The following is a 27,155-nucleotide window of genomic DNA, read 5'->3' on the forward strand; positions in this document are numbered from 1 at the left end:
GGAATTTCCAAATTGATCAAATTCTGTCTGATACCCATATCTTTTTATTATATTCTATTAACATTGAAATAAAAATAAGGTTAAGTTTTAGCTATTTAATTTTCATGTTCTTTTATATATAGCCTCTATTTTTCCCATTCTATTGGTTTGTACTTTCAGAGGAGTTATAAAAATGATGGTAACTCAAAGTATTTAGTACCTTATCTACCCTTCTGGCATTTTAAGATTCCTAAGAATTGTCTACAAAACTCTTTCCTCTTTCAGTACAATAAAAAGCGCTTAAACAAATAAGTATTTACAAGCCCACTGATTTCCTGTATATTCCTAGACATCTTTAAACCTCTTGTCATGATTAAAATAAGACCTGTTCAAATGTATTTGTATGGCTATAAATGTAGAGACATATATTATTTTTACCTTTGAATATCTATCTTTAATATATCTATGTATTTTATATCTAATAAATGTATTTGGGTACTGCATCCTATATCTTTGTTGTTGTTACTGTCGTTGCTGATGGTACTAGGGGCTAGGAAATTGCTTTGGCAATAAGTTACAACCCCAGATACTCTCTTCTTCCTTTAAAAAAATTTCAGCCAGCCTCAGCTACTGAGTGAGGCTCTCAGCAACTTAGTGAGACCCTGTTTCTTATATAAAGTATAAAATAGGTCTGGGAATACAGACCGAAGGTAGAAAAGCCCCTTGGTTTCACCCCCAGTATCACACACAAAAAATTCCATTTGAAACAGGTTTGCTCTTTTGTGCCCACATGAGTGAGTCTAGAACTTGCAATCCTCCCTCCTCAGCCTCCTGAATATATGGAATGGCAGATGTCACTTTCCCAACTAAATCTTGTGTCTATTAAACATAATCTTACATCCAACAAGTACAATATGAGTGCATTAGCTGTAAAGCAAATTATTATGCAGATATATAGCATATGATTAATATCATTCAGTTAAATGTTGAAATTTTATCAGCAAATAAAATCCAAATTTAATAATTACACATTTTACAATATACATTTAATTTCATATATTTGTTTTTGAAAACATTTCAGTGCTGATAAAAGCTGCAATGTCGATAAATACTGAACAGGAAAAAAGTAGCATTTATGAAATCATAGCTTTCATAACTTTTCAGACATAAACTAGAAATATATGGATTTGAAAAACATACTCTTCCCAGATTTACCTTCTTATTAACTGCAACTGGCATCACAAAAATTCAGATATTTAGAGATTACATGAGTTCTTTGCCTACTGTTTTTCTAAATATATCCATTAAATCTGAAACTTTTTCTCATAGACATGTTCAGGCATTTTGAGAAATAACCATGTAGTGTTTAGTATTCTTTATTTTTCTGAAAAGATAGCACAATTTAAAAATAAGAGAAAATATCACCTAAATGATTGCCTGCAGATATTTGTTAAGATCGTACTCAACAGTAATATCTTCACTCTTATTTTTCAAATACTTCAAGGGAGGACATTATAAGATTTGTGGGGTCGATTAGGACAGTTCTGCCCCCCTCCATATTTCAAAAGAGAACAGACTTGAAAGCAGTGGAAGGCTTGAGTGTTTTCTAAGGCACAGAGGTTCCTTCTTCTGTTCAAGCATTGAACAGTGTGGTTAAGTGGATGCCAAAGTCACAATCTCCAAGATATTTACCAAAGATCTCAAAGCCTTAAAAATAATTCTTTTTTTTTTTCTTGGATCCTGTTTATTTGGTGGGTTTTCCAAGTTAGAAGGAAGAAAAAGAATTCAGATGACGTTCTATCATGCTGCAACTCTCATGGGTCCTTAAAATTTAAGTTTGATCTAAATGAATAGTTTCATTTTTTTGTACTTTATGCTTGTCATAGGTTTACAAAAGCTCAAACACAGTCCTCTCTTAGATTTGGGAAACATAAATGTAGCCTTCTTCTACTGTCATTGAAAGGAGATTAAGCCGGGTATGGTGGCACACCCTTGTAATCCCAGCATTTGGGAGGCTGAGAAGGGAGAATTGTGGTTGGCAGACAGTCTCAGCTATTACTTAGTGAAGCCCTTTGTAACTTCGTGAAACCCTGTTTCAAAATAAAGAATAAAAAAAAAAGTAGGGCTGGGTGTATCTTGGAGGTAGAACGCCTCTGGGTTCCATCCCCAGTACCGCCAAAAAAAAAAAAAAAAAAAAAAAAAAAAAAAAAAAAAAAAAAAGAAAGGAGATTAAAATATGCTAGGTAATTGTTTTATTTATCAGATTACATTGATTTCTCTCTAGATCATATAAGTGAAGTTAAAATTAAAAAATGAAGATGTAGTTTCTAAAAAATACATAAATTTTTTAAAACTTTCATGTTTTTACAGTTTAATTTTTTACTTTAGAGACTTTTTTTTACTAAAAAATGAATGTATATGTATGATTCAACCAAACATTTTTACATGTTGTAAGTGATTTTTTAAGTGACTTCTGGAATGTAGGTAAATGGTAAATGTAGCAGCATAATATTTAACATAAATTATTATGATATCACTCTAATTTTCTGTATATAAGTTATATGCTTTTAAAAAGATTTAGCATAGTTTAGGTCATAAGAGTGCATAGTAGCCAGGCATGGTGGCACACGCTTGTAATCCCCGCACTTGGGAGGCAGAGACAGGAGGATCGTGCTGGTTTGGAGCCAGCCTTGCTGGCTTAAGAGACCCTGTTTCCACATAAAAAAGTTAAAAAATAAGTCTGGGAGTATAGCCCGTGGGAGTGTATCCCAGAGGTAGAAGGGCTTCCAAGAACCCCAGTACCACTACCAAAAAAAAAGTGCATAATAGTGTTGTTTCTACTTTATCTTGAGCTAGGTTCAATGCTTTACTATTAACCTGAGCCTCAGTTTTAACAATATGAACGAGATTCTGTATAATGTCAAAAATAGGTGACATTGAGCTCAGAGAAATAATTCATCAGCATTCAACCAGTAGTCCTACGTTTGTAAACTTATGCAAAAACTAAGATTAAAAGCTATAATTGTAAGTGTTAACAACCATAACACTGTGTAGATTATCTTAGCTAGTTCCTATTCACAGCCATTACTGTCCCCAGGGGACAGAGACCTGCAGAAGCCATGATAGGTTACAACATTCAGCTCATGGGATTTATCCCCTGATCCAGAGGTACACTCCATGACCCTTCTTGGCCTTTCATATGAGTAAAAATTAAGACTGAAAATATTAAAAAACTATCCCTAAGACAGATGCTTAATCATATCCTGCTTGTGTTCCATTCTTCCAAGGATCTACATTCATCCAAAATGGAGCGGCTTCTTTCATTTCTGTCTGTATTCATTTCAGTTTCTTGTTTTGAAATCTGTTTGCAGATGTTGGTCTGAAAGAACGCTGATGACCAGGGGCCCGATTAAGACCACTGAGTCAGTTTAAAAAGACCAGGGAGAATCAGGAAAGTGGAAATTGCTTTCAGCTCATGCTAATCTGCACCAGGCTTGGGTTAGGAGACCAACCTGCATCTTATTACTCATAGCTCCGTCGCTTGTCCTCTTGTTCCTTAATCAACTCCTGTTATTTTAAGAAGTGCTTTTGAAATGTTTTCACTTAAGGATAGGAAATGATGATCTTCATTCAAACCTTTAACTTATTTCTTGTTCCTTTTCTCCTTAGGGACGCAGATCTGTTCCTGTTAGACACGAGAAGGGTCCAAGCTTTAGATGTGGGTTGGCTTGTCTTTGATATCACTGTGACCAGCAATCATTGGGTGATTAATCCACAGAACAATTTGGGCTTACAGCTCTGTGCAGAAACAGGGGATGGTAAGCACTGAATTTCATCTATTATTTGTGAGACTTGTGTTGACACAGTAAGAGTCACTGCTTTTTGTGTGATTTATCCGATGTGTGTTTTATATTTCTATGCAAGGTACCACATTCAATAGTAACATGCAATATAGTAACAAGCCAATCTATGAACACCTTTGTTAACAGGCTTTGAAGTTGAGGATACATAAACCATAGGTACTGCTCCTGTTCTCAATTAATTTTTTTTGGTCTGGGTTTGAAGAACCATGTGAAAATGAGTAGGACTACTGTAATCCAACAATACCTAAAGAAAACTACACACAAAATACTATGGTTTCATATTTTGATTATGGTCTGGCTATACCTCTATGTGATCTGTAAAAAATCTGTAGAACTGTACACCCCAGAAGTGTAAATATTATTGATGCAATTTTAATCTCAATTTTATCTCTCAGTGTGAGTCTAACTTGACAAGTAGATATTTAAAAAGTGCTGGGAAGACAAAGGGGCCATTAATAATACAAGGGAAGAGAGAGGGTGAGAGTGAAATGTGGGAGTGAAATAAGAAAAAACTTCAAAAAATGCAGAAAATAAGCTGAACTTGGTGATGCATGCCTGTGCTCTCAATAATTGGGAGGCTGAGACAAGAGAATTGAAGATTCAAAGCCAGGCTTAGCAAATTAATGGGACTCTATTTTAAAAAATCAGGCTGTAGATATAGCCCAGGATTAGAATGCTCTCAGCTTCCATCCCTGTCCACTTAAGAAAATTCAGAAAATAATTTTTTCACTTTTTACTTTTTTATTTTTTTAATGAAGTAGATGTTTTTATTGCCATTCTCAAAGAAAAAGTAAAAGGTTAAGTAAGGTTAAATAACTTGTATGAGGCCACAAAGCAAGGAAAGGATTGAGCAGACATTTAATCCCATATAAAACACCAAATCTTATTCTACGTTGTCATATAATAAAAGATGTATTGAATCTCAAGGGGGGTGTGAATCTTAAGACAGACATGTTAGCATTAAAAAACAGAACAATAAAAAATTTAAACACACTGGATTAAATCACCCCCAGAGCCTTCACAAGCAAGGCCTTTCTCTGGTGTCATTCTGGTAGAAGGCACCAAGCACAGTCTGAATGCATGCCACCTTCAATATGATCCACGTTAAAATAAAAACAATATACTTAGAAAACTAAGCAAATGGAATGACAACAGAAAGTAATTTTAAGTTTTAGTGGAAAATTTGGTTAAGTACAGCTGCTCCAGAATCACTTTTGGGAGGGTCTGCAGGAGATCTTTATGTTTAAGAAGCCCCAGAAGAAATTCAAATTCTTACGCTCGCAATGTTCATTGAGCACCTACTATTCGCCGTGTGCTTGGTGAGATGCTGGAGCCATAATGGCGAGCACAAGCAGAGGTGGCCTCATGAGGTTTGCAGTCAAATGAGGCCTGAGGCAGTCATTTCATGCTGACATTTGTGAAAGCATAGCATTCTATATTGAGGAGTCCAGGGAGCAGATGAGCAGAGAACTTTGAGATCCGATGTGAAAGACTAACAGGATACAATTTGCAGAAGTTGGGGGTCAGGCATTTCAGACAAGTGGGGTGGAATTTGTAAAGTCTGCCTCAGAGGGACTTTGGTACCACCCCATCAGGTCAGGGCAGCCAAGGCCAGTTTATTCAGAGCTTTGTGAATTTCTACACATTCAGAGTTCAGACATCTCAGGTTGCCATCTGGACTTCCAGGTCATTTAAACGTATATTTTTCATAGAAAGTATTTTCGTATTTTCATAGGAAGATAGAACATAATTTATATAATGGCAAGTGAGGTCGATTAGTGATTTTTAAATATTTAGAAACACATTTTGTGGATCTGTGTTGCACTCATCCTCCACCAGGATTATCGTCAGGTCTAGGGAGAGTAATCTTTAAAAAAGAACAAGAGAACATGTCTTATGTAAGTTCACTGCCTTAGTTTTTTCCAGGATGGGGCAAGAAAATATTAGTCATAGAGTATTTATCATTCATCCCTCTTTGCTGTATTGCACTAAGACCCGGCTTAATAAAATACAGAATTAAGTACATGTTGAATTTTGCGTGGGACAAAGACTTTCATTTTAAGCCTTGTTTTACCTATAATAGCCTCAGAATCTGGATAATATCATAACCAATGTTGGCACTCTAAGGACTGAGCGTATGGGATGAGGTTGACGGGCACAAATTAAATCGATCGCAGGGCTAGTCTAATGGAGGTTTCATGTGCCTCGAATCCTGATCTAGAGACAATTCTTACTGAAAGTGTTATAGACAGAATTCCAGACCTTCCCTCCACCCTGGAATCCAGACCTTTCCATAGATTATAATTACAATGCTGAGTTTTTGAAATTTTATAAACAATTCGAGTATTTTGGATTATAGGTTATTTCCCAATTATGGCTTTGAGATTATTGTTAAGGATCCTCAGAGTTCAAGCATTATAATGTAGTCTGAGAAAAGCACATATTTAAATAATCTTCCAAGAATTCGTAAAATGCTAAACTACTGTACATTTATGGTCAGAACTGTGACTGGGAATCAGCAGTGTGGGGGTGAACCAATCGGTTCTTCCCTGGTATGTGGCCCAAACAAGAAAAATTAAATTAGTGGTATGTGCTTCTTCCAGTCCTCTCCTTAGGGATACGCTTGAAATGTCTAACTAAACAAATCAAGAAATCTATGAAATACGATCAGCCCGTTTCCTTTTCATTTCTACCCCCCTCTTGCCTCACATGAATTTTCTGAAGTTTCTTTTTTTCCTTTTTTACTCTTTTCTTATATTGGTTTTATCTTTCCTTTATTTTTTTTAAATCTAACTTCTTACTGTCAATTTATCTTTTTCTCTCTGAGAACTACTTTTTATTTGAAGTTTCCCTTTTAATCTGATTTCTTTCTTTTCTACTTCATGGGTATTTTACTTTAAAGTAGTATTAATTATCATTTTCGAGCTTGAAATAGCTAACTAATTTCACTCTCTTTAAATGTTACCAAATTTTTACTTCAGAGTTGGTTTACCAAATTTTTACTTTAGAGTTAATTTTGGACATTAAATCTTTAGTTGATTTTCTTTGTTTCTCTGATGTTGTCTACTATGAATAGTTGAAATAGCTAAATAAGGTGGGGTAGCTGGATTTTTGCATTTATGCAAGCCTTAGAACAGATTTTACCCAGCAGTGGAACATACAGGATCTTAGGAAAACAAGCGACCCTCCTGCTACCTTAGTTTTATTAATTACAACCTCAGGGAGAATATACTTGTGACATTTTTCTATAAATATGAATTACCAGATGCCTAGGCCGGCGACAGCTTCCTCATTACCACTGCTGGAATTCTCGACATGACATTGCCTCAAATCCAGCCAAGAGACCATCTTTCATTTGCAATAATAGATTCCGAATATGTTTACTCCTCAACAAAAGAACTGGAAATCATAAAGTAATGCTACTCAGGGAAGTCTGCTTTTAAATTCATTTATACAAATGTCCAACATAAAACTACTGAGTATTCATACACCTTAGAAGATGACATGTTAAAAGAGCATATAACCGGGAGACAGATTATATGCAGCCAACTTCAAGAAGAATAAAGGACCCAAATGATAAAACACCATGATGGATTAAAACATTATGGGAGGGCAGAAGAGAGATGGTTAAGGACAAATAGGAAAGAGTCAATAGAGCCATGGTGGAGGAAGGTTTTAAGCCGCATCCTCTGGGTAGGATTTTAAGGAAGAGAGATAGAGAGGAAGTGAGGAAATCGTGGGGGTGTGTCCAGAGTGGGTAAGAAGAGGGGAGAATTCATTCCTGGATGAGGAAATTATATGAGTTACTACATAGACTGATGGCTTGGCACATTCTGGAAAAAAAAAAAGTTAGTCTAGGATTGGCTTGAACAACTACTTTCATGTATAAAATATGGTTGCAGATGCTATTAGGAAAATGATCTGGGCATAAATTACAGGAGAAACATGAAATCTAAATGCAGCACACTATACTCTTGTAGCTTGATCGTAAGCCATAAAAGAACTAGGCTTGTTGCTTTAATCAATCACAGCAACACAACCATGATTCCATGTTATTTGAATGAATATCAGTTTCATGAGATCTTGGGATCTATATCTGTCATCCACAACTGTACCTTCAATACTTGGCACAATGTACATCAGAGGTATTAAAAACATGTCGGAAATGATTATTGAGGGACTTGGTGATTAAAAGGACGTGTGTAGGCCACCTGCCAGGGAATGTATCTAAAGAGGACATTCCGAAGTGAATCTGGGGGGATTATGAACCAAACCAGCGTGATAACGCAGAAGCAAAACTTTGTAGAGCAAACCACAGCACAGTAGTTAAAGTTTCAATCACAAGGTGAGGGAAAAGCCAGTGATGTAGACTGTTAAACTATGTTTATCCTGCCCCTGTGAAAAAAATAGCACGGAGGCCTAAATATATTTTGGAAATCAAAAGGCTGTTGAAATCAAAAGTAGCATTATGATTCCTCAGAGGGCCTGTGGAAAATATGTCTGTGCATGAAACACTCCTTTTAGAAGTTTGACAAATGAACTGCAATGGATTTGGCAAGAAAGTTTAAGGACATTTTATTGAATATTTTTCATGCTGAACAGATAATTCTCCGAGCTCCATATGTTTGTTTCAGCAAAATAAAGCAAACATACGAACAAGCGAAGAAAAAAGAAACGTGGTTGCTTTTAATGGCAAAATCCAGAGATTCCAGACAAATTGTTTTATCCAATTGTACAAAATCGTTTTCTAAGTTCTCAAGCTCTCTCATGGTGACTAATAAATCTCTGTGATAAATAGGCACCATTTTTGTTTTTAATATCAAATAAGTAGGCTTAGATGTGTATGATAATGTATTGTAAGACTTTAAGTTCCCTAAATTGTAAAGATACATGAACAATTCCTAGTAAGTCATTAACATTCCCAATAAATCGGTGGTAATGATTTTTCTACACACATATGTGCACAGTTTATTTCACAGATAGCAATTCAATCTAGCTCTTAAGACAAGGGTTTTCCCCACACTAAAAACTATAATTTTCCATTATTTGATGCTTTTATATAGTTTGAAGTTTCATAGTAAATTAATTATTTTCAACCATGGGTTTATAGAATAACTTAAAAGATGGAAAAACAAAGATAGTGTTTTGGGGTTCATCAGAATGTCTTTTTAAAAGCTCTGTGTTTTCAGACATTTTAGGTTTGGCAATGCTCAGAACGAATTTTGCCAATGACTTTTTTTTCCTTTTTATTAAAACCCGCTTATATGTCAAGGAAAATTCAATCCGTATGTTTCTGATTCGTTTGTATTCAAGTCACCAAAATGTTGTTTTGTCAGAATATTGTTTAATGTTCACGAAACAGTATAAGGGTCTTTTTAAAATAAGACTTTAAAGGCCATTTTTTTTTTTTCGACAAAGACACAGCCTATTATCAAGGTAAAATTTTGAGCTTAAGGTCAGTTATTTAAAAGTTTCACTAAGTTTTGTACCAAAATCTAGAAAAAGATTTCAGAAGAAGAGGTGTTACCTATCAATTCAAATCTCATTACAATTGATGCTTAAAAGGAATATAGAGAAATTTATAGGTGTTGCTTATAAATAAGTTGGAATTGAAGTTTTGATGTTTAATTTAAAAGAGGATGATAAACAATAGGGAATTATTCTGAATATTTAAATTGTAAAAATAAATTATAATGAAAACTAGTTTAATATACTGACTAACCACATATTTAATATTTTAGCCTTAATATCAATAAAATGAATATAATGGTAATTACCATAACAAGGAGTTATATTGACATTGGTACTCTGTACAAGGTAAAACACAACTAAAGGTTGGTATGTTCAACTTGGCTAGAGATTGCACAGTGACTTTTCCCTTATATTAGCTCTGTCTGGTCCTTGTTTAATTTAAGACAATTTTTTTTTTTGTTATGGAAGTTGCATGCATGGTTGATTTAAATAAGATGTAGATAAATTCACATGTGATAGTTCACAGGGAAAAGGTAAAATTGAAATATGTTCTGAAACTTTGAGTTGTCAGCACAGTATATAGATGGTTACATTATTAAGTCCGTGTTTAATAACTGGTTGATAACAGATTATTGGTTAGAAAACTTCTTAATATTTCGAACACAAAGCCAATAAAAATGAACACAGCGAGATATGTGTCATGACCAATTGATGCTTATATTGATTGTACATTCAGAGGCAACACAGGATATAACATTAGCATTACTTTGTTAGTATTACTAAGGCCCTCCTTTTTTTTTTTTTTTTTTTCAATACTGGGAATGGAACCCAGGGGCTTTCTACCTCTGAGCCACACCCCTCAGTTCTATTTTTTAGTCTTTTTATTTTTTGAAACAGGGTCTCACTCTGTTGTAGAGGGCCTAGCTAAGTAGCTGTGGCTGTCCGGGAACCACAATTCTCCGGTTTCAGCCTTCCAAATTTTGGGATTACAAGCATGCACCACCACGCCCAGCTCTGACCATTCTTATTGTTAGGAAAGTACAGCTGTTTGGGGGATAACTAAGTATATCTAAGAAAAGAGGAACAAGCCTTATTTTTCTTTTTTTTACTCAAGAGCTTATTTATGAAAGGCTGACCTGAATAAATGTCAGAAAGTTTCCAAACCAAAAGATCCCTCAGTCTAAGTATTTGACTTAATGAATCTATTAGGAAGCCTCAGACATTAAGATGGCTTCTTACAAAGAAAGTAGAATTACTAGTAGGAACTTAATGCTCACAGAACACATGGCTTAATAAATACTGGTGATCTTTGCTAAAGAATAGGGACCAGTGATTTCTAGTATATGTAATGCTGATATTTATAGCAGAGTTCATAAAATCGCCACTACATAAATGGTACCTCCCATAAGAGCATCAAAAAATGAAGAGACTCATGCATTGGTTGGAAGAACATCAGAGGATTCCTTCTTGAAATTCAAGGAGACAAATCACTGTGGTGACCTCCTATTCAGATTATAACTCATGCTGGTCAGCATGTATGTTTCCCAGATGTGGTTAAGAGGTAAAGCTTTTAGTGTATGCATGAATATGCCACAATGAAACCCATAAATATGTATAATTAATTTTCAGCAATCCTGAATAATCCTTAATAATAAAAAGAGATAATGTTACAGCTTATTTCTGATTGTTGGTTCACAAGAGTTTCCTCTATTCTATTTCAATAGCACCAACACTTGAGTTTCCTATTATTTTCACCAACATTATTGTAAAAAAAACAAAACAAAAGATATTTTAGAGTCCTTAGTTCTGGTGAATATTTTAAATTTTATTATTTGTGATTTTGCCATGGATTCTAATCTTTAATCTCTGATTATTTTTTGTTCGTTCTTGAAAATTGAACAACTGCTAAAGCGATATTAACACAATGTTATGGTTTGGATATGAAGGGTCATCCATAGAGTTATGTGTTGAGGGCTTGGTCCCCAGCATAGCAGTGCTCAGAGGGGCAGGTGGGGAAGGAACTGCTTCATGAGAGATCTACCCTTACCAGTGGGTAAATCCATTGTGAATTACTACTTGATGGCATTATTAGGAGTTGGTAGGCACCATTAGAGGTAAGGCGCAGTTGGAGGAAGTGGGTCCCTGGCGACGTTCCCTGGGAGGGTTTATCCTATCCCTGGCCCCTTCCTTGCTCTCTCGGCTTTCTGGCAGCCATGAGTTGAGTGGTTTCCTTCTGCCATGATGTCCTGCCTCACCTGAGGCTCAGAGCAAGAGGACCAGCCAACCACGGACTGAAACCTTCAAAGCTCTAAGTCAGACTAAACATTTTCTCCTTTAAGTTGTTTCCCTCAGCTATTTTGTCATAGCAATGGAAAGCTAACACATAAGAAATGGGATTTTTTTTCCTACAACATTGAGTTGTTTTTGTTATTTCTATCATTCCTTACTAAGTGCAGAGTAACTTAACATACTAATAAAAATTTTCTTCAGAATTGAAATATTCTGTATTTCTTAAATATGTTTTATTAATTAAGATATTTGTTTTCTAAATTTTCAGGACATCTTTTGAAGAATAACAAAACTCTAATTAAAAATATATTCTAATATTTAATGTGATTATATAGTAAACAAATGTGTAAGCACTAATTTTATCTTCTTTAAGTATAAGTTCATGTAAGAAATGAAGATTTATTATGTAATATCTATTGAAACTTTGTAAATCTTGGAATGTGTAATCTTTAAATGGAAGTTTCTGGCCCAAGTAAGTTTACTGCATTATTTTTGGGATCCCTAAGACAGTTATTTTTACTTCAGGGAACAATCTCCAACTTAAGCATCTGTGCTGTCAACTGACTGTGTCAAGAGTCAGATGATATATGCAGCTGGTTAATCTGAACATTAGCTGACAGTGCTAATAAGTAGCAGAAAGAAATTTAGAGATCAAGGGTTATATTTTTCTTTTTCTCCTGTTGTTTTGACTATAGTTTCTCATTATTATTTACCCAAATTCAAAACTTTGAATAATGTCCACTTATCAGAGGATCTTTTAAACATTTTAAGATTTGATAATATTCCCCTTCCTTATCTGGTTTATCTTATAAAGCAATTAAGTTCTTTTTGTTTATAAAGTCATAAGGCTCCCTTTTGCTGAATTATGGTGGTGAAAATTATTTTTGAATAAATAAATAAGATAGTCTCTAGATCCAAAAAACCACAAGAATCATATATCTTGCTAGATGTGCTGGAAAAAGAATTATATGCCTCCATGATTTTCTCTAGATAAATATGCTCTACATAAGTAGTTCTTCATGTACCATTTAATGTTAATGATAACTAGAATTTGGTGTTGAATGAATATTTAAGAATAAATTAGGATAGCTGAAAAATATTTACTTTCAAAATACTTAAAAAAATGAAGAAGTTGGACTGTCCATTATCAAGAAATAGTTAAGTCAGTGTGCAGAAAGGGCAGATTTAGGGTCCAAAATAAGAAAAAAGTGTTTGATAACTGGAAGTTAATGGCTACAGAGTTATTTGTTCCAAGAGGGAATGAACTATATGAGATTCAAAGAATTACTTATTTGGTTGATATTTTTGTCTAGGGATTATTACACTGCAAAAGATTAAATTCTCAGGTCACTTACACTGTTGTTGCATCATATAATATAAACCTATAAGCATATAATCACAAATAGTGTAAATACTACATGCAGAGAGAGTATATTCAAAGCTAGAATATATCGATTGTCCTGTATAAATATAAGAGATGGGGAAGCTGAAAGATACAATTACATATCTTTCTTTGTGTGGGTAGAGGGGAAATATCCAGGCATATACACAATCTTAAGTAATCATGTGAAATTGGAAATCTGTAATTGTTAAGATTCCTAGAGAGCTCTTCTTGTAACATTTGGGTGTATATTTTCATCTTCTTGAAGTTCTACTGTAAGTTAGTATCATAGAAAAACATAAAACTTGATCTATGTTTTTGTAGAACACTTTTATTTATTTTTATTTTATTTTTTGTGAGGCTGGGAGTCAAAACCAAGGCCTCTTGCATGTCAGGTAAACACTCTACCAGCAAACAATACTCCAGCCCCCTCGACATTTTCCAGTGTCTTCTGTTTCTATCATATATCTGTAGAATTCAACAAGAGTAAAACATGAATTAACTGATGGCAATGTAATAGTTTCTGAAAATCACTTTTATATGAGCCTAGTCTTGGAGAGATATTTAAGATATCTAAAGGCAACAACTGTATTTTTTGGTCATTGGCCATTTTAATGTTTGCAAAAGTAGCCATTGAGAAAAATTCCTCCCCAATTATGGTATGATAGGACTAGATTTCTACTGAAAATAAATGACATAGATCTCCCTGGGGTTTAAAGTCAGTGCTTGTTAATTTTCCAAACCCCTGGAGGCTGCGACCCATGGGCTTTCTAACTTGTGAAGCATCTTCCAGCACAGTGTAGAACACTAATCTTTCATATATGCTTTCGTTGTTTTATTTTTTTGCCATTTGCCCACTGCATAAAAATGAGAAAAGTCATCAATATGTCTTTCTCGACTTGAGTAAATACACATGAATTTTGGAGCAATGTTAACTTTCTCCTTTGCTCAACAAAAAATTCTTTATTTTTATTAGCTATTTGTGACATTCGTAAACTATATTTCATGTATTTTAAACTTAGTCTATTTCTCAAAACTTATTTTCTCTCTACACAAATATCTGCCTTTATAAACTATAAATTTAGCGGTACTTTTAATCAATATTAATTTTTCTTCCATGCTGATATTTTATATTTCTAATTTATAAGTTTAATGCAGATTGTACCTCCCACTGACACATTTAATTGATTTATATAAGTATATAAACCATGCACTTGCTGTGATGATCAATTGTAACATTAATAATATTAGGGGAAATTCATATTTACTGAGAGCTTACAAAATGCCAGACATTTTTGCTAAACTCTTTAAATGGAATGCCTACATTTTCTTCATTATTACTATCCCATTTAGTACACAAAGAAACTTAGTCTTAGAAAGCATAAAAATCTTGCCCATAAATCTGAAACTGATTGATTTTTCAGATCCACCTTTTATACGCTACCTCTTGCAAATTACATTAATCTTGCATAAATTACAAACTAAAAATGTATTTTGTATAATTTCCTAATAAAACAATGTTATTAAAACAATGCTATTAAAATGATTATAATGAGACAAAATTGAAATTTATGTTAAATCTATTGGGAATTACCTTGAGTTTTTATATTTTCTGCCTGGAGTTTAGTTTAGTTGTGATCTGATCCTCACAAAATAAATTTCTACCATATACTTTTTGGTTTTTCTTAAATCTCACTACTTTTGATTTTTTTAGCCCCTTACATCAATACTCATAGTTAATTTGATAAATTTATAAATTGAAAAGAGTTTTGGATTCAGAGCAATATTGAGAGGTAGAGAGCTGTCCCATATAGCCAAAGCCTCCCTTTCTGTTGAAATTCCCTCTAGAAGGGACTATTTGCTGCCACTGATGAGCCTACATTGACCCTTCATCATCATTCAAAGTCCATAATTTACATCAGGGTTCACTCTCAGTGTTGTACATTTTATAGGTTTGGACGAAATTTGCAGTGCCATGAACTCACCCTGATGGAATCACACAGAGTATTTTCTCTTTCGTGAAAATCTCCCATGCCCTGCCTATTTATGCTTCCTCCACTCCCTGGCCTCTGGCAAACCACTGACCCTTGTACCATTTTCATAGTTTAGCCTTTTCCAGAATGTCATACAGTTGGCATTATACAACATGCCGCCTTTTCAAACCGGATTCAGAAACATGTGTTCAAGTTCCCTCCGTGTCTTTTTCCGACTTGCCAGTTTCTTTCTTTTTTTCATTGGCTATTCTACAGTCTGGATGTGTCGTGATTTATCTATTAATTCACCTACTGAAGGGCAGTTTGGTTGCTTCTACATTTGGCGAATTGTGCATAAAGCTGCTATAAGTATTTCATGTCCTAAGTTATATATATATATATATATATATATATATATATATATATATATATATATATATTTTTTTTTTTTTTTTTTTTTTTTTGGTGGTACTGGGGTTCCTGGAAGCCCTTCTACCTCCGGGCTACACTCCCAGACCTATTATATATAATATATATTATATATTATATTATATATTTTATATATATATTTAATTTGGAATCAGGGTCTCTTAAGCTAGCTCTGCTGGCTTCGAACCTGCGCGATCCTCCTGTCTCCCCCTCCCAAGTGTGGGGATTACAAGCGTGCGCCACCACGCCCAGCCCCCTCTTTTTTGTGTGTGTGTGTGTTTGAAACAGGGTTTCACTTGGTTGTCCAGTCTTGCTAAATGGCTGAGGCTGGTCTTAAACCTGTGCTTCTCCTGTTTCAACCTCTCAAATACAGAGATTACAGGCATATGCTCCCACTCCTGATGAAATTTTAATTTTGATGAAGACCAACTTACTACTTCCTTCTTTCATGGATGCCTTGGCGATTCCCCAACACCTTTTCATAAAACGTCAACTGACAATCACGTTTGTCATTTAAAGACGGATTTAGCAAACAGCCTGAGATTAGTCAACATGCAGTTTCCAACACTTTTTAATTTACAAAAATTTCACACAAAATAGTATAAATATCTCTTCTTAGCTCACCATCCCATCTCCCATTATTAAAGCTGGTAGCGAATCAGTGTTGTCTCAGCCCTAAAGAGGTCGTGGGTTACCTGGATCGCATTTTGGGTGACCACATACTGGGAGAATCGTCCCAAAAGAACTGAAAAGAAAGATTTCTGTCTGTGGCCCGGCGCGGTGGCGCACGCTTGTAATCCCCACGCTTGGGAGGTGGAGACAGGAGGATCGCGCAGGTTCGAAGTCAGCTGCGCTGGCGTAAGAGACCCTGTTTCAAAAATATAAAATAGGTCTGGGAGTGTAGCCCGGAGGTAGAAGGGCTTCCAGGAACTACAGTACCACCAAAAAATAAAAAAAAAAGGAAAGAAAAAAAAATTCTGTCTATGAAATCTGTTTCGATTTGTCATTGTGCTTAGCTCTCTTTGTTTACCAATAAATAGATTTGCATTTCGAAAAAGGTCCTGTTATGAACAAAATGGTTTGAATGTAATTTATAAATCTGTTTGTTCTGTTGCAAATGTGCAATCATAATTCTGGTTTTCAAAAATATGTTTTCGATATCTATAGTATGTTTTATTCAAGCAGTACTCTGAAATGTATTGAATTCAGTTCAGTTTAGTCTTATATAACTGTTCATGAGGAAGAAATAAATTTTCCTTATAAATAAATGTGTTTATAAAATACATTCAGTAATATATTGAAACACTCAAAATTGGTTTATTATGTCTATCCTATACACAACATTTTAAAACTAGATTTTCAAAGTAATTTAGTTTTAATTTATAAAGTGTTTATATTTGAATGAGAGCTGCATGGTAAACATAAATTACTTATTCAAAATTAGCATCACGACCCCAGAACATATACAAAAAAAGAGATTAAAAATCAGTGATCTAAAGTAAACAGTGATAAGCAGGAGTTAGTCATGGTTCATCATCTGGTGAAAGATATATTTTACCTTTTTATTTATGACTCCTTTTAATGGAAAGGGATATGAAAGCGTTCAGCTACATCTGTATTTCTGCTTTTGATTTTCCCTAATTCAGAGCAGTAACCATGGCGTCCCAATCTTGCCAAGCAAATGCCAGCGTCAGAAACAGATTCTAGTTTTTTTGCAATATTCTCTATTCTAGACTTTTAACTATGGCTAAGCTAAGACTCTAAGGAGTAAATAATTTTCATAGTAATATCAAGTTTCAGCCATAAAAAATGTGAAATAACACCTACTATCATCTTAAACTGGCGTTAACTCCGTCTCCTCTTTCCAGTTAAGTTGAACTTGCTGATACTGATTTCCTGAAGATGTGCTGCAAAAAAAAAAGCAGTGCAGTTGTAGCCTTGGCTGATTGGGCAGAGGGCAGGCAGGAGAGGGAAGAAGAGACAACTGGGTCAGTAAAAGGCTGGAGGAGCTGTCATTGTAGATCTGTGCTACTGAGGGTCAAATGTTGGCACTCCTGGTGCGAGCTCACAGGGGAGAGGGAAACCCAAACAGAAACAAACAAAAAGTGCCTTTTTCTCTCTATTTATCAACCAGAAAATCCTATGCTTATCTATACATACTATATTTTTTCTTCTTTTGTTTTTTATATACTCGCTTTTAATAAGAATGTGTCACTGGAAGCATATAATAATTGATATAAGCTAATAATCTTGCAGATGGTGATCAAAATTTGGGGTTAGAAGGATCATGCTATGATTTAAAAAAAAATTGGCATATCTCCACCCCTTACGAATGTATACTGAGCCGGGCGTGGTGGCACACGCAGGTTTGTAATCCCAGCACTCTTGGAGGCTGAGACCAGAGAATCGCCATTCGCGGACAGCCTCAGCTACTTAGTGAGCCCCTCGCAACTCAGTGAGACCCCGTTTCAAAATAAAGAATAAAAAAATAGAGTTGGGGGTGCTGCTCGGAGGTAGAATGCCTCTGGGTTCCATCCTCAGTACTGCAAATAAAGAAAAAATGGATTTCTCATACTAATTTCTCTGCTGCACTGTGACAAGTTTTCATTTGAGTAACAAAGAAACTTGGGAATCCATGGCTTTTTCATAATTGCCAAAAAAAGTATTGAAGAAAAGAAAGAAAAGGCTGATTCTGAACTTAACAAAGCAGACAGCTATAACAATGTTCCTAACACCTCCAATTTCTGTGCCACCGACAAGCAGGAGATAGGGCTTTTCCTTCCTGCTTCCCGAGGTGTCCAGTTTTTATACAAAGGCTCAAGGTGAAAGCATCCGCGCTACCCAATCCCCAACACTGTACTTAGAGGAGGTAGCACACTGCTTTAGGGTTGGCCGAGCTGAGCCTAAAATCTGACCCTTGTTGGAGCCTTATTTTACTCACTTTTGAAATGTGACTGTTACCTTATGGCAAGAATAAGTAAGATGATTAAGATGATGTATGCACATCTATAGATAAAATACCTAACTTTCATAGACAGCAACTGTTGCTTCTGTTATAATTTCAGAAGTGTGAATTGGCTGGCCTCTTCAATTCTCAATTTCCCTGGTCCTCTTAAAAGACAAGCATGTTATAACTCTTGGGTATCAGTTTGTTTATGTGTAGTGATTTTTTTGTTTTGTGGTATCAGAGACTGAATCTAGGTTAATTCAAGTGTGGTCTGGCTCTGAGCTTCACTGCCAGCCGTTTTTACTTTCTATTTTAAAATTTTTTATTATTTCTTTTTGAAACAGAGTCTTGCTAGGTTTCTGAGAGTCTAAATTGCTGAGGCTGGTCTCAACCCTTCAATTATTCTGTCTACCTTCCAAGTACCTAGATTATAGATAGGTACCACCGCATACCTGTCTGAGAGGTATTTTTTACATGATTTTTTTCTCTGAGGTCAAAGGCTACTGACCCCATTGGCCAAAGGATAAAACATCTTGGAAACTCAGTATTACTTTAAATGTAAATGGCTCAGAAGGATGCTTTTTCTCTGGGTCCACCATGAAATCATAGTGGTAGAGCTGGTTCTTTATATGGGGCTGGCTAGACTGCATTTATGCCATAGCTAGAGACATCAGAAATGGGTGAAGAAAATTTTCAATTCCTTTTACTTAGAGGAATGTTGTATGATGTCACCACGCTACATGAAGCAAAGATATGAGCCTCTAATATCTTAACGCAACGTTTTCTGTGGTAAAAGTAGGTATGTATTATGGCATATTACATTAAGTAATATTCGTTTACTATTAGTTCTCCACTGCATATTTTAGAGATATCCTTTACTTTTTCCACTCTTTATAAAGCACTAAAATATTTTTTCCTCCTCCATTTTGGTGGTACTATAATGATCCAAAGATCCTGGGAGTCCCTTATGATCTACAGAATCATTTATCAAATGAAATTGAAGTAAAATATTTCACTAATGATAATTTTTATGTTAGAGAGAATTTTTTACGATAAAAGCATTTTATGATAAAACATAGAATCCTTGACTTTCTGAGACTGGTTGATCTTACTTCACAAAATATCTTCTAGTTCCTTCTATTTTCTAGCAAATGACATATTAGTCTTCTTTTTGGCTGAGTGCAAGTCCTTCATGTGCATTCACCACACTTTAACAATTCATTTATCTGTTGACAGACACCTAAGTCAGTTCCATAGTTTGGCTGTTAGGAGTTGTGCTGCTGTAAGCATGGTTATGCAGCCACTGCTATAGCATTCCGACTTTATTTCTTTCATATAGGGCAACTAGAAAGAAAAGAGAAAACAAAAAAGGAACTTCAGATAAATGAGGAGAGATCAGTAGTGGAGATGATAAGGAGAAGGGGAATAGGAGGCTTAATGAAGGAAATAGGTCAAGTAATATTATTTCCATATATGAAGGTATCATTACCGATCTCACTAATATGTACAGAGAAGGGGACTGTGGGACAAGAAGAAAAGACACCAGGTACTGTGTGCAGGTATGAGTGTATTACCTCTAAAAAATACTTTTATTGGTGCTTTAAAAATTATCTCTAACATACACAAGGTACTGAGGTACTGAGTGATGGAAGCACAAGCACACAGGACTTGGTGTGTTAGCTTCTAAGTCCCGGCCCCTCCTTCCCCTTCTCAGTACATATCATTGAGACTGGTATTAAGATTTCCATACCACTTTTAACCTCGGTACGATGTATAATAACAAAATGCATCAATAGCAGTATATTTCAAAGTGTTTGAATAATACATAAACTGGAATAAAAGAATGTTTCCTGAAGATGCTCATAAATTTCCCAAGTAACTGCACCAAATTAATTTCAAAACCTATTTTTACCAGCATAGATAAAATGCTAAGTATTAATTTTCATCTTACGAAACAAACTAAAGTCAGTTCGAAGTCTAGAAGCTTGTCTTCATTGATATCATAACAATACAGAGCTTTTAAAGACTTTTGATAGACTTCTGCTGATACTCTGCTTCACTGTAGTTTTATTTAAATCCTGTTTAAGGAAAGAATTCTGTGTGTGTGTGCACTTTTTTATTTTAAAAAAGTCACATAATAACTGGAAAATAGACTAAAAATAATTCACTCCTCTCATGGTTTTGTGAAAAGAATGTTTCTCTTTTCTTAAAATAAATGAGGGCTATAAGACCAACTGCTAACTCATCTTCTGGAGGCATGGGGCAGATGATGTTTGTAAAGCTTGAAGAGCCTCAGAAAAAGGTGCTATATAAAGACACAAGCTATTAAAAAGTAAGGGCTTTGGGGGAGGTAAACTAGAATTCTCAGTATGAGATTCACGTTTCCACCAGCTGAAAATAAGGCCCAAGCAAAAAGCATATGTTGGCCCCGACATCCCTGAGAGAGTAAGACCCTGACTTCAGACCCGTGTCCACTGAAGGAGATGAATCATTTTCCATCACCCCCGCTCTGCCTTTCATGCAGTAACATATTTTAACTTTTTGGACAGCTTCCACAACTGGGCGCAGACCTCTGGCTCTGCTCCTTTATATAAAGGCCCTCAGCCTTTCTGTCCCCAGGCCCTCTTTCTTCCTGGAGTCTCAGGAATATTTGAATTGCCCGTTCTCTCTTCAGTCATCATGCTGTTTCTGACCAAATAGCCCCATTACCTTTCCTAATCCCCATCACACTTTCAAACCATAGGGCATTACAGACTCCTCTGTAAAAATTTAAAAAGTAACGTCCACTCTTTCTCTGTTTAATTTTCTCTACACTTTGTGAACCCCAGTCAGAGAGGAAAATGAATTTTTTTTCTACCTCTCTGCATTTCCAGGAATTGTGCTGACATTACTTAAACCCCCTTCATTTCTACTCCCACCAATACGTCCAGGTCCAATTCCCAATCCCACTTCTTGAATTTTATGTTTTCAATGTGTCTTGCTTTCTTATCAACCACAAGATTCTTTGCTTATACACACATATTCCGTTTATCTCGTTTGTTTTTTCTACAATTAACATTAATGTGTAAATGTAAATAAATAATATTTGATGCAATTTTTTTTTGGTGGTACTGGGGTTCCTGGAAGCCCTTCTACTTCCGGGCTACACTCCCAGACCTATTTTATATTTTTATTTGGAAACAGAGTTTATTAAGCCAGCGCGGCTGCCTTCAAACTTGCGCCATCCTCCTGTCTTTGCCTCCCAAGCGCAGGGATTACAAGCATGTGCCACCACGCCCGGCGATTGATGCAAATATTTGATGGCTATTTTTACATTGCTTTTAAAAGTGTCAGTATGAAGCTTGGTGTGGTGGCACACGCTCGTAATCCCAGTATTTGGGAGACTGAAACAGGAGGATCACTTTCTTGTTTGTTTGTTTGTTTTGCGGTACTGAGGATGGAACCCAGAGGCAGAATGCCTTCGAGCTATACCCCCAGTCATATTTTTTATTCTTTATTTTGAAACAGGGTCTCACTGAGTTGTAAGGGCCTCACTAAGTAGCTGAAGCTGTCCGTGAACCGCCACCCTCCCATCTCACCTCCCAAATGCTGGGATTACAAGTGTGTGCCACCATGCCTGGCTAGGATTTTAGTTCTTGAGCAGCCTCAGCTACTTAGTGAGGCTCTTTGCAACTCAGTGAGACCCTGTTTCAAAATACAGAATAAAAAATAGACCTGGGGGTATAGCTAGGAGGTAGAATGCCCCTGGGTTCTACCCCCAGTCCTGAAAAAAAAAAGGGGGGGATTGTCAGTCTGAAGATAAGAACAGAAGACCTAGTGAAGGCATTGCATGGTAAGCACTGTTTGTTCATCAAAATTCAAGAATTATGGAAAGATCACTTAAACACTTCTTTCTTTACCATGCACTCTCAAAGCTCAAAGATTTTAGAATAGCACTTAACTTTGAGTTTCCAGCATTGCTGAAATAATTTGAGATGCCAGTTTCCCTTTGTTTTGGTCTGAGTTTATAAGGCATTTGAGTTTATAAACCATTTTAAAATTTGAGCAGAAATATTAAATTATGTTTGCGGCGTTTCAAAGCTGTGTGCTTCTATCTGGAAATAGGTCTGTGTTTTAAATATAAAACTAAAAACTATGCAAAATCTTCATAAAAAGTATAACAAAGTTGAAATTGAAGCTCGATTACAATATGCCTTATTTAAGGCTACACTGAGTTAAAATATATGTGGAATTGAGACAAAGTTCTATTTTCTCTATTTTTCCTTACAATTTAATATAAACATGATTTAGTCTCTCTGCCAAACAGAAAATTCTGCACACATTAAATCATGTGTCTTCAAAAAGGGTAAAATTCCACTATAACTTAGAGTAACATAACCCATAATTTGAGAGCATCAGAAGAAAATTTAACCACAGGTTGGAAATAAGAGAAGATCGAGAAGTTACGTGAATGAGAAACTATGAATGAGTCGTCTTCCTCCCGTGAAATGGTCTGTAAAGGATGCTGCAAATCTTTCTGGAAATGAAGAAAGGCTAATTTGTGCCCATGCTGCATCCCAGATGTTGTGGGTTAAATAGTCAATTGCTGTGTGCTTATAGAGAGGAATAAACACAGAACTTATGTTAACATCTCAGAGAGATACCAGCGTTTAGACTCTGATAAATCCTCAAATGAGTGTTTTCAACTTGTGTATTCTGGAGGGGAACTAAATGCTTGGATTTTGAACCACTTATTCTTAAAACATTAACATGTGTTTAAAGAACTGTTTTATGTCAGAGTCTCCTTTATTTTTTTTTTTATTTTTTGAGGTACTGGGGATGGAACCCAGTGGCGTTCTACCTCCGAGCTACACTCCCAGCCCTATTTTTTTGTCTTTTGATTTTTGAAGCAGGGTCTCACTGAGTTGCGAAGGGCCTCGCTAAGTAGATGAAGCTCTCCATGAACTGCGATCCTCTGGTCTCAGCCTCCCAAAAGTTGGGATTAGAAGTGTGAGCCACCACGCGCAGCAGGACATTCTTTAATAACCTTGTTTTTAAAGAAATAAATATTGTGACCATCACCTTTTCTTTTGAAAGGAATGATCTGAAATATAAAAGCAGTGGATTTGGCAGATCTTTGACTCAGCAGTCTACCTTCCATATTGTGATCTATGTGAAACGATTTCACTTTTATTCTTAGGGAAATTTGAACACAACTTTCAATCCCTAGTGCTTATACAAAGTCATTACGGTCACAGGAACAGAACTGGAAGTCTTGAGTCTCCAGCCTCGATTATGGCAAAATGTAGTAGATCAGAGTTCCAACCTCCCAAGTTCCCTTTTAAGTCCTGTATAAAAATAATACTCATTTCTTCCGGTAATGCCAAGCTAACCATACCTTTATTCACACTGGTCAGTAACTGCTCAGGATTCTGCCCACATCTCAATCGTTCGCATTGTTTCTTTCTTTAATCTTGGTGTCTTTACAATGACAATTTTGAGATGAAAACAAGATGGCCATTGTACAAATAGCTCTTAAAAGACAATACCTCTGCCAACACATACTCTAGACTCCTAAATTTCTTTATTAATTAGTCCTTGTGCTTCACTATCCAAGCATTCCATTCTACTGAAACTTGGGGTCGCTGGGCACAAACACCTTTTCGTGGGGTCTAAGTACCATCTGTGAGATCACTCGAATGCTGGCACATCCTTCAAATAATCTTTTCAATCTCCTCTTCACCCCATCCACTTGTGCAGGAGGACAGGAGTGTATTTAACCTGGAACAATTCCCAGCAAACAAGTGTTTTGCTGCTCATCACCACACTGTTTGTCAGGCTACATCCCTGCGCTCCTCCCGGTGTACAGCAAGGAGACATGGTACACACAAGGGAGTTTCCTCTTGCTCTTGGGGCTGCTTTGTGTCATGCTCTGGTACAGTGGCTGGGACACATTAATTCTGCCATTGTCACCAGATTGCTGCTCTCACTACCTTCCAGTGAGCTGCACCCCCTCTCTGAGGTCAAGGCTGATGCAGGTGTTGGTAAGAGAACGGGGAGCTCAGTCTGTTGCTGCCATCCTGGTCCAACTGTTAACCAAGTTGCTAAGGTGCTATCTTGTCCTCCTAGTATTTTACAGAGACTTCAGGTTAAATAGCTCATTAGATATTGTTTGAATCCCATTTGTTTCTAGGAATTAGAAGTGCAACCACTGAGCTGTGCCAGGAGCAACTCTGAGAGGACTCTGAAAGCACCCCTTCCTTATGCTCTCTGGTTCAGTCAGTGCTCTGAGTCTATGCTGTCAAGGTCCACTTCTTCCTTAGGGTGAATTTTTGCTCATGAAGTAGCCCAGTCTGCATTTGGAGCTCTTCCTGGTAAACCTATTTACATTCTAGCTGCCTAGACATGTCTCAATCCTAAGGTGACTGAGCTTAGGCTCAGGCTAGGAGCCTTGCTATTCTTTTATCTTAATGTTTGTTTCATTGCATGACTCCATTTTCATTTAATTGTGTCTTCAAGTTTCCATCTATCTAATCCAGAGCTCAAAAATAAGGATCGGCTTTAAAAAGTAAATTCATGGTGTTACACAGGCATGCATATATATATTTTGCAGATACACACACACACACACACACACACACACACACACACACACACACATTTATGCTGTTTTCCTAAATCGAAATGCTTTAGGATAGTATAGGCAGTCTTCTCTCTATATTTATAATGTATAAAACATACTGTAGCCAGGCATGGTGGCGCACGCTTGTAATCATGCAGGTTCGAAGCTAGCCGCGCTGGCTTAGGGACCCTGTTTCCAAAAAAAAAAAAAGTATAAAATAGGTCTGGGAGTGTATCCTGGAGGTAGAAGGGCTTCCAGGAACACAAGTACCACCAAAAAAAAACCAAAACAAAACAAAAACAAAAACAAAAATAAACAAAGCCATACTGTATACTTATTGGTAAAATTTAATATATTTAAGTACATTTTTTACAAAGTATTCGCGAACTTTAACATATGTAATATAGGCAGTGTTCCTCTCATTATTTGAAACAAAAACAACTGTTCAGCCACTCCAAAGATTAGGTGAACATAATCGATGTGGCTACATTAGGTCTAAATAGTTAATATTTCTATGATGTAGCTCAAGACCAAGGTTGACTGTACAAGCACTCTCTTAAGGAATCTTAACAGTCGTCTCATTGCTGAAGTCAAAAGGAAACCAAGAGGAAACTTAATAATATTAAAAGTTATTTTAAAGGGAGTTCACATTGATTTGAAGGGTACTTTGCTCCACATACAATATCTACCTTTGTAAAACCCAAGGAACCCATATTTATAACATACACATATCTTTACAGTTTTCAGAACATAAATCTTTAGGGCAGTATTATTTCTCCACAGATAAAAATTAAAGTAGTGAAGGTCTTTGGAATTAAAAATAAAAGAAACCCTCTTGCAAACCAAAGGAAACTTGGAACTTTGAGTTAAGTGCTTATTTAACTTTAAAAGGGTCAGTGTGTGTTGTAATGGATGGAAAACTGATTTTACTATATTCCATTTGTGAACAGCTTGCAGCAACCTATTTCAGCATTAGAAAGATCGTATATTAAAAATGATTTCTGCAGTCATCAATGTATACAAGTAAAAATTTAGTTCCTGTTAAATTAACACTTCATTAAAACATCAAAATAAAAACTCTGACAAATACTTTTTTTATGCGGTACTCCAAGATAGAAAAAAAAATTTAAAATGTAAAGAACAGATTGCCAGTTATTCTACTCCATAACAGTTAAGTTTCTCAGTTCTTTTTTTTTTTTTTCTTTCGCTGAGCTCTCTGTCACTGGAAACATCTTAAACCAATTTCAAGTGCTACACCTGAATAAACATGTTGTAAAAGTGTTTATGTATTGAAGTGGGTCAGTTCAAGGTATGGTATTTGGCTGGGACTTCTAATTTCTCCTTTTACAGCAAAAGGGCAGCCAGGAGGAGGAAGTCTGAGCTGAATTAATACATTTGTTACAGTGGAAGGAGAATGGAAACTGCTCTGACCACAAATCAAACGGCCTCTTTCATTTATGCCAGTGATAGAGTTTTGCTAAGAAATGTAGACTCTGGCATTGGGCCACTGGAAGTTTGCATTTAAAAGAGAAACCTGTATGCTTATTTGCTTAAGGTTGACTGCACTGATTATTTGTGAGTCTCTTTTCTGGTAGGACAGAATGTGGTGGCATTTGCTAGGCAGATGGCCATTTTGACACTTGCACGAAGTAAAGTTTATCCAATATTTAGCAGAACAATCATTGAGGACACCTATGTTGCTTCGATTAGGGCAGAATTTCTTTTTTAAACCAGTATCTCCACATTTAAAGGACTTCTGTGTCCCTCCCAACAGCTGCACAGCCTCACATGACAGCGTCTCAGATTCTGACGGCAGAAGGCCTCTGCACAATACAAGTATACACAAAAGTTTCTATGCTGCCAAAATAAATTTTGGTCAGAGCAAGGGCTTATTTGCTAAAACGCCGTTGATGCCGTTTCAGGAACTTGTTTTCTTTTTCTTCCTCTAAGGTGGGTCAGGTCTTATAATGGACTGAGGCTGCTCTGCAGTCTTTACTGAATAAATATTTTAAGAAAGCTTGCACATTTCTCAGGGGACAAGCCAGAGCCAATCATGCACATATTTCAAACCCCATTCTATATCACTCTTTCAGGATTGGTAACTTATATTTAGAATAGTAACTTTGCATAGATTTTGAGTAATTCTCAACTAAATTTACAATTTAAACGGTTCATCCTGTTTCAATGATTTTCATGGAACTAGATATCAATGGTTTTCTTT

At 35.9% G+C, this 27,155-nt stretch overlaps 1 protein-coding gene across 2 annotated transcripts in view; it reads left to right on the top strand.

Moving 5' to 3' along the window:
- BMP5 (bone morphogenetic protein 5) overlaps positions 1-27,155 on the top strand; it is a gene marked incomplete at both ends in the record, with an annotated part of 126,312 nt that overhangs the window by 77,162 nt on the left and 21,995 nt on the right. For both annotated transcript variants that reach the window (XM_080699803.1, XM_080699804.1), the window contains one exon: positions 3,649-3,797. In XM_080699803.1, coding sequence (XP_080555929.1) covers positions 3,649-3,797 — 149 coding nt within the window. The remainder of the gene's footprint in view (positions 1-3,648; positions 3,798-27,155) is intronic.

This window comes from Muscardinus avellanarius (genome assembly GCF_963383645.1).
Source record: "Muscardinus avellanarius genome assembly, chromosome: 8".
NCBI classification, from domain to species: domain Eukaryota; kingdom Metazoa; phylum Chordata; class Mammalia; order Rodentia; family Gliridae; genus Muscardinus; species Muscardinus avellanarius.